The following is a 14,562-nucleotide window of genomic DNA, read 5'->3' on the forward strand; positions in this document are numbered from 1 at the left end:
AGATGCATTTACTGTCGCATCTTCTTTGGTTTTCAGATATCTCCAATTAGCAGAAGTAGCTTCTAAGCATAGAATCCAACTCCTAGGGGCTGAGGTCCCTTCGGCCCCCTCCAGTAAAATATTGGAGGGGGCTGGACCCCTCCCCAAGTTGCTAGACATTGACATTCAAATGGTGCACATGTGCCGCATTTTGCGATTGATCATGTGGGGCAGGGCTTACCTGGCCCCCCCAATATGCATCATCAGCACCAGTCAACATAGCCGTTGTGCAGGATGATGCACCAACTAGATCTAATTTCTCCCCCCATGCTTACTCTGGGTTGGCATTGGGTTGGCACAGGTGTGTATGCCCATGTGGGGCTGCTGCCACCCCACAACTCCCCACTCCACCCTTCTTATGATGAGCATAGTGTTGTCGCCAAGAGGCTGCCACTGCCTTTGGCCTCCACCCCATGGCCCACCGCTGTTGCCTCCTCCGCTTGGGTCATAAGAAAAGGAAGCACAGGATTCTCCCGGCGAATCATTCACATCAGATCCCAGCCTTGCAAAACAGCGCAGGGCTGGCAGGGTGATGTGAGGAGCCAAATGTGCAGTGTTGCTCAGAAAAATGCTCCCAAGACCATCAGCAAGCCCTGCCCTATACCCCTAGATACAGTTGCATTCTCCATTGCAGATTCTGCACTGAGTAGAGCAGCGGTTCTCAACCTGTGGGTCCCAGATGTTGTTGGACTACAACTCCCATCATCCCTGAGCTCTGGCCTTGCTAGCTAGGGGTGATGGGACTTGTAGAACAACATCTGGGGACCCACAGGTTGAGAAAGGCTGGAGTAGATGGTTAGACTAGCTGGAGGTCCCTTCGTGAAATTCTATGATTTCATTCTGAGAATGACTTTGCCTTACCCTCCATCAGTAATCACAACCGGCCTGTGAGCTGAGAGGTGATGGCTGGCCTTCCAAACAGATTGAGTACCCTGCAGTACAAGGATGGGGAATCTTTGGCCCCTGAGATGCTTTTGGACAGCAGCTCCCACCATCCCAGATGTCTGGCCATGCAGAGTGAGGCTGAAATGAATGGGAGTCCACCAGAACCTAAAGGGCCATTGGTCCCCCATCGTTGCTGTTGTAGGAACTAAGCAGTGGATGCTCATCCCACCTGCCCCTTCCATGCACTGAGTGCCCATTGCACCCAAACTTGGTGGAAGAAATGGCTGATTCCTGATTTTCCACTCCATGCCCAAACCACTGATCCGCAGAGCACAAGCACAGCTCGCTGCGCATGAACAGATGAGTGCAGATGAGCTGCTCCTTGAACCCGTGCCATGCATTCCAGCAAACATTCCTGGCTAAAGGCCGCCATCTTGTTGAGCTCGATGATTGGGTAACTGAACTTTGCCCACAGTCTCCAGGAGGGAAATGATCAACCCAACTTCCTTTCTTAGGGACTGTAGCCAAGTTATAAAAGTTGGACTCCAGGTATTTAACAGATTTTATTTGTCACTGACTTCACTTATGGGTCAGGTCCACTAGCCTGGCTTCCTTCTGTTTCCTGATAGATTATTGATTTAGGTCAAGGGTGGGAAACGTCAGGTGTGCAGGATGAATGCAGCTCTGATGCCTGATCTTTATTTGGCCCCCAGGACTCTTCAAGGGCCACACACCTTCCCAGAATTCACCCCTCACTGGCCCTGCCCCATGTTCTCCTGCAGAAGCACTTTTTACAATCCTACAGCAAAGTCCTCCAAGGCCCTAGAACCGTGTTTCCCAAACTTGGGTTTCCAGGTTTTGTTTTGTTTTTGGACTACAACTCCCATCATCCCTAGCTAGCAAGACCAGTGGTCTTGGGGACAATGGGAATTGTAGTCCAAAATCAGCTGGAGACCCAAGTTTGGGAAACACTGGGTTGTGGATAGATTCTAAAGATAGCTCAGGTGGTAGAGCATGAAGAAGAAGAAGAGTTTGGATTTGATATTCCGCCTTTCACTCCCTTTAAGGAGTCTCAAAGCGGCTAACAATCTCCTTTCCCTTCCTCCCCCACAACAAACACTCCGTGAGGTGAGTGGGGCTGAGAGACTTCAGAGAAGTGTGACTGGCCCAAGGTCACCCAGCAGCTGCATGTGGAGGAGCGGGGAAGCGAACCCAGTTCCCCAGATTATGAGACTACCCAGTTCCCCAGATTATGAGACTCTTAACCACTACACCACACTGGCTCTCAAATCTCAGGGTTGTGGGTTCAAGCCCCACATTGGGCAAAAAGATTCCTGCACCGCACAGTGTTGGTTTAGGTCAGTGATGGCCATACTTGGCCCTCCAGCTGTTTTGGGACTACAGTTCCCATCATCCCTGACCACTGGTCCTGTTAGCTAGGGATGATGGAAGTTGTAGTCCCAAAACAGCTGGAGGGCCAAGTTTGGCCATCACTGGTTTAGGTGATCCTCATGGTCCCTTCCAACTCTATGCTTCTAATGAAAGCTGGCTCTGTGCTGCTGTCACCGTGAAATGTGGGCAGCCTCGTTCATATCAAATGAGGACTCCAGGTAGTTACAAGTGCTGGTGCAACAAGTGCCATTTAAGGTTTTACAGTTGGGCCCATGAAGAGTTTGGCAGTGCGTGTTGAGGGCAGGGCAATTTTATCCACCTAGAGAGCATATTACTATAGTGGTACCTTTGGTTACGAACTTAATTCACTCTGAAGGTGCGTTCTTAAGCTGAGGTACCACTTTAGCTAATGGGGCCTCCCGCTGCCGCCGCATCACTGCCGTGCAATTTCTGTTCTCATCCTGAGGTAAAGTTCTTAACCTGAGGTACGACTTCTGGGTTAGCGGAGCCTGTAACCTGAAGTGTTTGTAACCAGAGGTGTTTGTAACCTGAGGTATCACTGTAGTGTCTGCAAGTGACACTGAAGGCACCAATGAAGTCAAAGTTGCACCTCATGAGAGGTGTGTTTATGTCTGTGAAAGAAAGACTTCTGATGAATGTAACATCTCAAGACTTCTTACTAGTAAGATATAGTACATTCCTTGAGGAACGGTGGTAATAAAGACCACTTTCTATGGTGGTCTACGTACTGGTGACCTCAGTAGGCATTGATTTTGGTGCTCTGATTTTCCCTTTGATATGTATGTTAATTTTATTCTTATACCTATTCCTGTTTTTAAGAAAGGGAGGTGTGTGGTATGACATCCCTGTAAGATTAATGAACAGCTTGCCAGCACAGGTGAAAAGCATTTCAACAGACAAGCTCATTTCCTCATGGTGTGTTATGTTTGCACCTGCTTACCTCTGGATATGTGAATAAACTTGCATGCCGTATTTATGATGCATTTATTAAATGTGTATAACTGCCCTTCATCCAAAGATCTCAGGGAGGTTCATAGAATAAAAATACAAAATAAAAATACATAATACATAATAAAAACAAGAATATGAACAAAACAAGAACCCTCCGTCCCACAAACACATCTAAAAGGACACAGCCAAAGGCCTAGTTGAAGAGGAACATTTTCGCTTGGTGCCTAAAAGTGTACAATGAAGGCTTCCCTGGAGAGAGCATGGCACAAATGGGGAGCCACCACAGAAAAGGCCTGTTCTCCTGTTGCCGCCCTCCGAACCTCTCATGGAGGAGGAGGAACAGGAAGAAGGACCTCAGGTGATGGTTGTAGGGTCCAGGCTGGTTCATATGGGGAGAGGCAGTCTTTGTGGTATTGCCATTTGGGAAGCCTGGGCATTATTGAGTTGGTTCCACAGAACCTTTGAGAACCAGATCTTGAACTCTGACAATGCCTCTTGCTGGAGGATGGAGAGGTGAGTGTGGCCTGTGTACATTGAACCCTCTGGCATCTAGAATGAGGAATCTTATGGCTAACCTAGTGTTCTACCTGGCACACGATGTGTTCACCTTCTGGAGCTCTGCTCAAGCATGCAAGGGAATATGGGCAACACCAGATCCTGTGATTGGCTGGCAGCACGAAGCCTTAGCATTGGCCAGGCATGTTATAAATACTGGAAGCCTGGCCAAGAGAGCAGTGTTCTTCTTCCTGAATTTCAGGTGCAAAGCTTTGCAAAGCATCTCAGCTGAAACTGATGCCCCCAGTTTCAGCCCCTGACCTCAGAGACCCAAGGCTGGAAGGAGACACACTCTAGGTCATGGGTGGCAAACCTCAGGGTTCAGTGGTGAGGAGAGTCAGGAGAGAGGGAAGAATGCCACAAAGGGTCTCTCCTGCACCCTAAGTGCCCAATATTCTCCTCCATTTTGACAGCTCCAGATCACTCTGGGTGGATCTGACTCAATGGGGGTGATCAAAGGCTGTTTCAAACCATCCATGGACCAGCCCCTAGTAGCTTCAGGATCCAGGATTCATCCAGACTGGATGCAAATCCCTAGATCTAATCCCTAGCTCCATCTCTCTGCTTTGTAGCCACCACTAGTCGTCCTCAAAGCAAACCCACTGAGATTAATGGGAATAACTGAATCCCATTCATCTCTGTAGGTCTTCTCTGAGAATGACTTAGCACGATAGCTCTTGTTATGTCACCCGTGTGATGTAACATGCCAAGGTCCACTGCTCCGGTCCACTTCCCCCTTTCCCAATAGATGGAGCATCTTCCATTTAAGCTGCCACCGCCCCCTTGGAAACTGCTCTCAGAGGTAAAAAATTAACCGGCCCGAAGCTTTTATACAAAGTGCTGGCTTTTCAAAGCATGTGGATTGGCCAGGAGGGTCCTATATACTGAAGGCATCTTCTCAGCATCAACACGTAGAGGCCCTGTTCTTAAATTCTCTTGGGAATAAAGGAGAGCTGGAGAGAAGAGCAATATTATTGATAGGTGAAGAGAAAAGCAAAGGGCGACAGCGGGCTTTTGGTGATTTCAGGCCACGCCATCTGGGAACTGTGGATTGCCACGCTTCTGCCTTCTGAAACACAAGAGGCCAGTTCTCTGTAAACTCCAACCAGTGTGCAGAAGCTTGAATCCCATCAGGGTCTCCTGGGAGCCCCTCTCCTCCAGGGAACTCTACTCGGCTGACCACCAACACCACCATGACTTTTGCAGATATCCTGGACAACCTGGGAGGCATGGGCCGCTTCCAAAGGATGTGCGTCGCCTTCCTGGCCATCCCTCTGATGTTTCTGGCCAACCACAACCTCCTGCAGAATTTCACAGCAGGGATCCCCGAGCACCACTGCCGGCCCCGCATCACGGCCAACCACACCCGCCATGCCGGCAACCTCACCCAGCAGCTGGGAGCTGAGAGCTCCCTCCGGATTTCCATCCCGATGGATGAGAACAAGCAGGTAGAGAAGTGCCGCCGCTTCGTCACCACCCAGTGGCGGCTCCTGGATCCAAACGCTTCCCTCCCCAGCAACGCCGTGGTGGACACTGAGCCATGTGTCGATGGGTGGACCTATGACAGGAGCATGTTCACCAACACCATCATCAGCGAGGTGAGAGAGAGCAGCCCTCTATCTGGACCATCCTTGAGAGAGTGGGGTTGAGGATAAGTGGCTGGGAGGTCCATCGTGCAGTGGTAGAGCACCTGCTTGGAGTGTCCCCTGCCTGAAACCCTGGAGAGCCACTGCAAGTCCACTACATGGACCAGTGGTCTGATTCAGTAGAAGGCAGCTTCCCAAGCTCCTTTGTTAAGAACCATGAGGTCTAGAATCTTAACTTTTTTTAAAAAAAGGAAAAGGAGCATATATTATTTACATACAGAAGGTCCCTGCTTCAATTCCCAATGGCACCTGGAAAACCATTGCCAGTCAGTGCAGCCAGAGTTCCCCAAACCTGGGTCTCCAGCTGTTGTTGGACTACAACTCCCATCATCCCTAGCTAGCAGGACCAATGGTCAGGGATGGTGGGAACTGTAGTCCAAAAACAGCTGGAGACTCAAGTTTGAGAAACCGTTGTGTAGGCTATATACTGAGCCAAATAGACCAGTGGTGTAACTTGGTGTAAGTAAGGCATGTTCCTGTCTTGCCATGGACAAATGAGGCAACAGTTTTTCACAGAGCTGAAAAGAGTCATAGGGCTAGAGGAGATATTAGGTTTGCATTCACCCTTTCACACAAAGCTCCCTAATTTACACCTCCCGGAACAATATGCAAACCCCTAAGCAGCTGTCCTTCAAAATTCGCACTTCTCCAGAGATTTGGGTGCTGTTCACTTGCCAAATAAAGTGATCAAAAATATGTGACTCGCGGGAAGCTGTACATAAAAATCCACCCGTTAGCAGAAAGAGCATGCAATATTGCATTATATGAGGAAATTGCTTGCAAAAATGTGTACATTAGGCAAAATTACACATATGTATATTAGAAGAGAGAGTCACACCAAAATGCTGATGAATTCTAAAGAGCCGCTTTAAAAGACAAAAGAAATCAGAACAGATGCTCAATCAAGACTGAACATTTTATATTTTTGGCATAAAACTTGTGCAAGCAAATCAGTTTTTGTACACCTCATTAAATTTAGTAGACCCAAAGCACCTTATAGCAACAGATCTGTCAGGGGTGTCAGCTATAACAGCCAGAGGTTCAGAGTGTGTGGAGTCAAAATGTAACAGCGAAAGGGAGGGATTTCTTCACATCTGGCACATAATGATATGGCGTTTTTCGAGCCTAAGAATCTGTATTTCAGTGTCTACAAGTGGGATCTGTAGCAAAATGTCCAAGCTTCCTGCCAGCCATGCCTTTCCTCAGAGATCCCATCCATTCTGCATTGGCTCCCAGTACGTTTCCAAGCACAATTCAAAGTGTTGCTGCTGACCATTAAAGCCCTAAATGGCCTTGGTCCAGTATACCTGAAGGAGCGTCTCCACCCCCATTGTTCAGCCCAGACACTTGGGTCCAGCGCCGAGGGCCTTCTGGCGGTTCCCTCAGTGTGAGGAGTGAGGTTACAGGGAACCAGGCAGAGGGCCTTCTCGGTGGTGGCACCTGCCCTGTGGGACACCCTCCCATCAGATGTCAAGGAAATAAACAACTACACAGTATCTGACTTTTAGAAGACATCTGAAGGCAGCCCTGTTTAGGGAAGTTTTAATGTTTAATGCTGTATTGTGTTGTTAATATTCAGTTGGGAGCCACCCAGCGTGGCTGGGGAAACCCAGCCAGATGGACGGGGTATGAATGAATGAATGAATGAATGAATGAATGAATGAATAAATAAATAAATAAATAAATAAAATTATTATTCCCCAATATACCCTCCAAACATCAGCTAGCTTGCTAAGTCCAAATTGGACTATTGGGGGGGGGGGTATTCCTCTGAGCCAAATTCCTCCCTCCTTATGCATTACTATTACTCCTTACTATTATTTATTATTACTATTACTCCTTACTATTAATACTATTAATTAGTAGGTAGGATGAATCGGCAGCATCAGAAACATGGACCTTGAACATTGGCACCTATTTGTAAATGTACAAACTAATACAGTGGTACCTCGGGTTACATACGCTTCAGGTTACATACGCTTCAGGTTTCAGACTTCATTAACCCAGAAATAGTACCTCGGGTTAAGAACTTTGCTTCAGGATAAGAACAGAAATCATGCAGCAGTGGCGCAGCGGCAATGGGAGGCCCCATTAGCTAAAGTGGTACTTCAGGTTAAGAACAGTTTCAGGTTAAGAACAGACCTCCGGAACGAATTAAGTACTTAACCCGAGGTACCACTGTAAGCAGCTTCTTTAAATAATGACTTCCCTAAGTTACTCCTTATCCTCTTTCAGCACTCTACCTTGTTCACAGTTATATTATCTAAAGGGGGATATTTAGGTATGATAAGGATTGTAATGAGTCATTGTTTTCAGCACCTTTGTAATGAGTCATTGTTTTCATTGCCTTCACTTAGAGCCTGAAATTCACCAGTCACATAATTTTTCCTCTGGGACACTGGAAACAGATTCCATGAGGCACTGAAAATAGATTTCCAGGCTCAGAAATAAAGCCGCTGTGAGGCTGCCTCAAATGTTATGTCCACCTTTGTTCTCACAAAGTCTCTGCTCCCCCCCCCCCTTGATTTTTAGTGGGATTTGGTGTGCGATTCCCGGACCCTGAGGCAGATGGCCCAGTCCATCTACATGGCCGGAGTGCTGATCGGATCGGTGCTGTTTGGCAACCTCTCGGACAGGTGAGGTCCAAGGCCGGTTGCCATGGCTACGAACAACAAAGCTGGATGAATCTCCCCCATTCCCCAGTTCAATCTGTGGGGGTTGGTTGTCCCCTTCCTCTGGGGTATAATAACAACTCTTGAAATCAATGTGGTTGGGGTTGTGGGTGAGAGATGTGGGCGTGGCCTGTTGCGTGGCCACCTGGGTCGAGGGGTGGAGCCTAAAGCAGGTCTTATGGTGAAGCCAGTGGGCCTCTCAGGCTCCAGCGATGCTGAAAGTTTAAACTCTCTGCAAGTCCAAATATTTCTAGGAATCCTAAAGAGCTACTGTGGGCAGGGACGATGGTAGCCCCAAAACTGTCATAGAATTCTACTCAGTATTGATCCAGAGCAGATTCCAACATATAGCCAGCAGAGTAAAAACTTAACCATGTTGCAGGATTGCCAAAAATAAATAAATAAATAGACCAGAGGTGATTAATATTTCATCCAGCAGAGCTTTACTGCTACTGAAGGCAAATGAGCATAATGGTCACAAATCCAATACATTCAGGATTGGCCCTTCCACAAGAAATCCAGTTGCAACAGACTTAACTTAAACTTGCAATAACTTATAATAAGACTAAACCTTAACACTATACAGTGGTACCTTGGTTCTCAAACTTAATCCATTCCGGAAGTCCGTTCCAATACCAAAGCTTTCCAAAACCAAGGCACGCTTTCCCATAGAAAGTAATGCAAAATAGATTAATCCATTCCAGACTTTTAAAAACAACCCCTAAAACAGCAATTTAACATGAATTTTACTATGTAGCGAGACCACTGATCCATAAAATGAAAGCAACAAACAATGTACTGCAGTCACACAATCAATCAATCAGTAGCTGAACTGGGTTCCATACACTCACAAAAACAAAAGAGCCACAAAAATGCAAAATAAATTGCAAAAACAGAGAGACCTCAGCACAACACTCAAAACAGAGCACGTTCAGCTTCAGAAAAAGTTCGCAAACTGCAACACTTACTTCTGGGTTTGGAGTGTTTGGGTACCAAGGCATTTGAGAACCAAGTTACCACTGTACAGTGGTACCCCGCAAGACGAATGCCTCGCAAGATGGAAAACCCGCTAGACGAAAGGGTTTTCCGTTTTTCGATGTGCTTCGCAGGACGAATTTCCCTATGGGCTTGCTTCGCAAGAGGAAAATGTCTTGCGAGTCTTGAGATTTTTTTCCGCTCCCCACCCCTTTTTTCTAAGCCGCTAAACCGCTAATAGCCTTTTAGCATCTAATCTGCTAATCCCTTAAGCCTTTAATAGCCGCTAATAGCCACTAAACCGCTAATAGCGTTAATCCGCTAATAGGGTTGCTTCGCAAGACGAAAAAACCGCTAGACGAAGAGACTCGCAGAACCGATTAATTTCGTCTTGCGAGGCACCACTGTATACAGAACACACCAGAGATAGAAAGAGAAAGTGAAACCCAGGCTCCTTCTGACCTTCCTTTTATAGTCAGCATGACCTTGACAGAAGAGATAAGAGAACCCATTTAAACCAGCTGTACTCAGCTTCTCTGAAGGAATAACCCAAACATCATGAACCTTCTGCTTGTTTCTTTCACACAGAGAAGCTTCCAGAACCCTCCTGAATTAATTAGAGTAGGAAAGATCAGAGTAGTAATTAGAGTAGGACACACAACAGGTCAATACTTTCTGCACTAAGAAATGCAAACTGGCAACAACATCAGGAGGGTCCCATCTCTGCAGTGAAGAAGGGAGACGGGCCGTAGCCAAATGGAAGAGTATCTGCTTTGCACACCTGAGTTCCCAGTTTCATCCCAGGTGTGTTCAGGTGGGGTTGGGAAGCTCCCCTGCCTGAAACCCTGGAGAGTCAAAGCCACTCCATGGAGACAACAGTGAGCTAGATAGACCAATGGCCTGATGTGGTATATAAGGGAGTTTTTTAAGGCTCCTCTTAGCTTCACATTAATACATGTTCAACTCCATCATTTAGGTTTGGCCGGAAAGCCCTCATCGTCTGGAGCTACCTGCTGATGGGGGTGGCGGGCACCTCCACTGCCTTCTCGCCAAACTACACGGCTTACTGCGTTTTCCGCTTCCTGTGTGGAATGGCCATGTCGGGGGTAGCGATTAACTCCGTCTCCCTGTGTGAGTACTTTGACGCTCCTCTCTCGCTGGCCAAGTCCTCAAGCAGCCCTTCACAAGCCACCTGAGAAGAACAGGCCCACTTCCATTTCATCCTACAAACCAGGCATGGGGAACCTCAGGTCCCAGGGCCAAGGGTAGCCCCCAAGGCCTGTCAAACTGGCCGCCATGACTCTCCTCAGACACCTCCCCCCCTTTCCCTAGGCAATACCTTTCACTGGCCCTGAGGGGTTTTTGTCTGGAGGGAACGTGCCCTTGCACTCTGACAATGCCTCTTGCAAGTGGATATTTGGTGGAGCATGAGACTCTTCATTTCAGGGTCATGGGTTCGAGCCCCACATGGGGCAAAAAGGGGGTTGGGCTAGATGACCCTTGTGGTGCCTTCCAACTCTCTATATTATATTATTATTTTATATATATATATATATATATATATATATATATATATATATATATATATATTAGTTTTTTAACATCATTTTCAACAGTTATTAAACATACTTTTATATCTTATACAATTTTTTTGATTTCCATCAATCACATCTCAAAATTTTCCAATCTTTTCCACTTAATTTACATTTCTTACTTTCACTATTACATTTAAGTATCATAAGTAATGTCTCTCCTCTTTATCTTCTTTGCAATATTTCATATATTCCTCCTTACAAAACTTCTTGTAGTCCTACTAGCGTAATTTGCTCTTCAAATAGTTCGTATATTTCTTCCAATCTTCTGTGAATCTCTTGTGGTGCCTTCCAACTCTATAATTCTATGACTGTCTGGATGGAAAATGGAGAGGGTGTGTGTGTATTTAGAAACTAGCCTACTTTACAAGGGAAAAAGTTTATATTTTAACTGTACTAAGCCAGCACTTCTACACACTTTATTTTTGTATATTGAAACATTGCTCCCAATTTGAAAAGAAAAACCTACACCTTTTTAATCTACGTGACTATAACAGCTCTGTGTTTCGGTGCCCTGTCCACTCAATCAACTCCCATGGCACTTAATCAACTTGAATTTGAGTCAACAGCTCAGGTTCAAAGGTGCATCATGGGGGAAAGAAAACGATATCCTAGCTAGGCAACTAATGTACGACTCCTACCCTGAACAGCAAGAATCGCGGCAAGAAAGTGGTACCCATAATTGTTACCTGCGCACTTTTATTGTTTTTACTCACCCTGCTCCTCTGACATCGGTTGCCAACCTGAAAAAAGCAGCTTTTTTAAAAAAAATGTATCCTTGTCTCCTTCCCCAGGCATGGAGTGGATTCCGACCAAGTACCGTGCCATTGTTGGCACCATCAACGGTTACAGCTACACCTCTGGGCAGTTCATCCTGGCTGGACTGGCGTACGCCATCCCTGGCTGGCGCTGGCTGCAGCTGACAGTCTCCCTGCCTTTCTTTGTATTCTTCCTCTACTCCTGGTAGGTCAATGTGGTCTGCTGGCAGTGGCGCCACCAGGGCAGGACTTTGGGGCAGAGAAGCCCAAAGCTCAGGAGCAGGAGGGCTCAGGCCGCCCCGTACATCAAGGCTGGCTTGACACATTTTGCAGCAAGTAATACACATGGCTGGATCCTGCTCGCCACAGGTCCCAATCCCAAACACTGAGAATGGAAGGTGCTCCAAGCTCACTGTGGGTTACTCTGCATTTTTAAATCGGTCCCAGTATATCCTTCCAACAAGGTTGGGAAAACATTTCGGTCCAAGGGCCACATGCCTTGAGAATGACTTCCCTGGGGCCACATGACAGTGGTGGGCGGGGCCAAAGGGAAAAGAGGGCGCGGCAGCAGGTGTGAATCTTACCTTTCTCCAGGAGGTATATTTCAGCCACGCCAAAATCAGACGTCTCCATCCAGGCAAGCAAGAGTCACAATCACAGTTCGAGGACAAATTCTAGCAGGCAGAAGCAGTCAAGGAGTGGTGGGTTGCAGAGGAATGGTGGGAGGCACAAGCTGGGGAATCCCCAAGGGAACCCCCAGGGGAAGAAGGCTCAGAGCCCAAGGAGTGATGGTGGGATGATAAGAGGTGGACCGAGGGAGCAGACAGGGAGGAGGAGGTGTTGGAAGCAGAAGAGGTAACAGGGTTTAGTGAGCAGGGAGATTCGGTGGCAGAGAGAAGTCCAGAATTGGAAGCAGCAGTGGAGGGAGCCCAAAAGGCAGAGATGAGTCAGGCTGGTGAGGAACTCAGGGTCTCTCTCTCTCTCTCTCCTGCTGCACCAAGCTCCCCTTCCCCATGGTCTCCCAGGACCAGAAGAGATATGAAGAGGGAAGAGCAGAGAGAGACACATTGGTATAGTCTCAGATTGTCTGGGAAGGATCTGGGAGAGGGAGGGGATGTAGACAGCTGTGGGAAGGCAGAGACATTCAGCCTCCACAACTGCCTCATAAAGGCAAGACCAACGGAAAAGTGTTGCTGTGCTCATTAGGCCTGGCTCTCCTGAGCAGGCATTCTGATAAAGAGTTAACTTCACATACCCCATTGCTGCTCACTGCTCTAAGAATCCCCTTTCCTTGTGCTTGGTCTGCAGGCTATATGTGGAGTCGGCACGATGGCTGGCAATTTCAGGAAAACAGGAGCAGGCAGTGAAAGGCCTCAAGAGAGCCGCCCAAATAAACGGGAAGAAGAACGAAGGAGACAAGCTTAGTGTGGAGGTACATCACGCTGGGGATGCAGGACAAGGAAGAAATGCAACTTTTTGCACAGGCACAAAATTAGGAAGCAGCCGTGTGTGCAACAGCACTAGCAAACTAATCGGTAGAGTTCAAATTCAGGCCTCCCATCCTGAGACACCTGAGGACTGGCTTCAGTTGGCTGTGATAGAAAGGTACTCTGAGCATGCTCAGAAGTATTATTTCATATATCCCTAGGGCTCAGCCATTTCAGTTCACTTCATTCAGTTATTCATTTTTCATTCATGAATGTTGCCAAATAAACTCATATTTAGCTAACCATGAGATCGTTTGGCCATTACGAATCCAGCTTGGGAGGCTGGCGAGTCCCTCATTTGCCAACATATTTTGATGCCTTTCAACTATTTCATTCCACTTTTAATTTGTGGACCACCTTTCTATATAAGCTATGCATGAGCTTGCTAGATTAAGATTTGATTTCCAAAGCAAAAGGCTTTGCTGCACAGCTGAGGTTCATTGTCAGCCAACTTGTGTCAGGAGCTGTAAAGCATTTCATGACCCTGTTTTCTCATTCTGCAACAAGTCTTGGGAGACAAAGTGTGGGCGGATTAGGCTATCTGTGGCTATAGGCCAAGATGGCTATGTTCTGCTTCCACAATCAGAGGCAGCATGTCTCTGAATGCCAGTTGGTGAGAATTGCAGGTGGAGAGAGTTGTGGCTGTGCTCAGGTCCTGTTTAGGGGCTTTCCAGAAGAGGCGTCTGATTGGCCACTGGGAGAACAGAATGCTGGCTTGGATCAGTGGCGTAGCGTGGGTTGTCAGCACCCGGGGCAAGGCAAGTAATTTGCGCCCCCCCCCCCCGCTGCACTGTCCCTCCCCCAGATAGTCCCCCTCTCTCTCTCCGCACCGCACCGCACGCCTGGCACCCTCCCCTCCACAGTGGGCGGCGACCCGGCGGCTCGGATCGGATTCGCACAGCCAGCACTGCAGTGAGAGAGAGTGAGTGAGCCAGGTAGGGGCAGAGACCTGCGAGTGCAAGTGCGCCCCCCCCCCCAGATGTTGCGCCCGGTGCGGCCGGCCCCCCCGTACCCCCCACGCTACGCCACTGGCTTGGATGGGCCTTGGGCCTGATCCAGCTGCAGGGCTGCGTTGGTGACCTTCTGTCCCCTGCTTGGTTTATCCCAACTTTGCTCTCTTCCTGCTCAGGTTTTGCAATCCAGCATGCAAAAGGAGCTCTCCTCCGCTACCAAAGCCAGCCACGGCATGGCCGACCTGGTGTGGACACCTGCTATTCGCAGAATCTCCTGCGGGATCTCCCTTGTCTGGCAAGTGCCTTCTTTTCTTCTTCTTGCCGGGGCAAAAAAAAGGAACACAAACTTTGCCCCCCCCCCAATGCAATGTTGGGGACTGGCTGGATAAAGAGGAGCGCTAGGAGGCACCAACTGAAGAACTCCCCCAGGAAAACAGCAGAGGAGGAAGGCTCACAGCCAAGATTGTGGTGGTGGGACTCTGGAGACAGGCCAGAGATGGAGGGAGGCTGGGAGGCGCAAGGAGCAACAGGCTCGAGGGAAAGAGAAGACCCTGAGGCAGAAAACCCTTTGAGAGCAAGACAGAGCAATAATAATAATAATTTATTATTTATTCCCCACCCATCTGGCTGGGCTTC

The 14,562-nt window shown here is 47.9% G+C and overlaps 1 protein-coding gene across 1 annotated transcript in view; it reads left to right on the forward strand.

Moving 5' to 3' along the window:
• Window positions 1-5,036: 5,036 nt before the first annotated feature.
• The window catches only part of LOC310667165 (uncharacterized protein), a gene marked incomplete at its 5' end in the record, with an annotated part of 34,138 nt that continues 24,612 nt past the window's right edge, over window positions 5,037-14,562 (forward strand). The window contains 6 exons of the mRNA XM_083418889.1: window positions 5,037-5,441; window positions 8,022-8,125; window positions 10,113-10,267; window positions 11,523-11,691; window positions 12,795-12,918; window positions 14,103-14,221. Coding sequence (XP_083275015.1) covers window positions 5,037-5,441; window positions 8,022-8,125; window positions 10,113-10,267; window positions 11,523-11,691; window positions 12,795-12,918; window positions 14,103-14,221 — 1,076 coding nt within the window. The remainder of the gene's footprint in view (window positions 5,442-8,021; window positions 8,126-10,112; window positions 10,268-11,522; window positions 11,692-12,794; window positions 12,919-14,102; window positions 14,222-14,562) is intronic.

The sequence above is a fragment of the Podarcis tiliguerta genome, assembly GCF_965153285.1.
Source record: "Podarcis tiliguerta genome assembly, chromosome: 16".
NCBI classification, from domain to species: domain Eukaryota; kingdom Metazoa; phylum Chordata; class Lepidosauria; order Squamata; family Lacertidae; genus Podarcis; species Podarcis tiliguerta.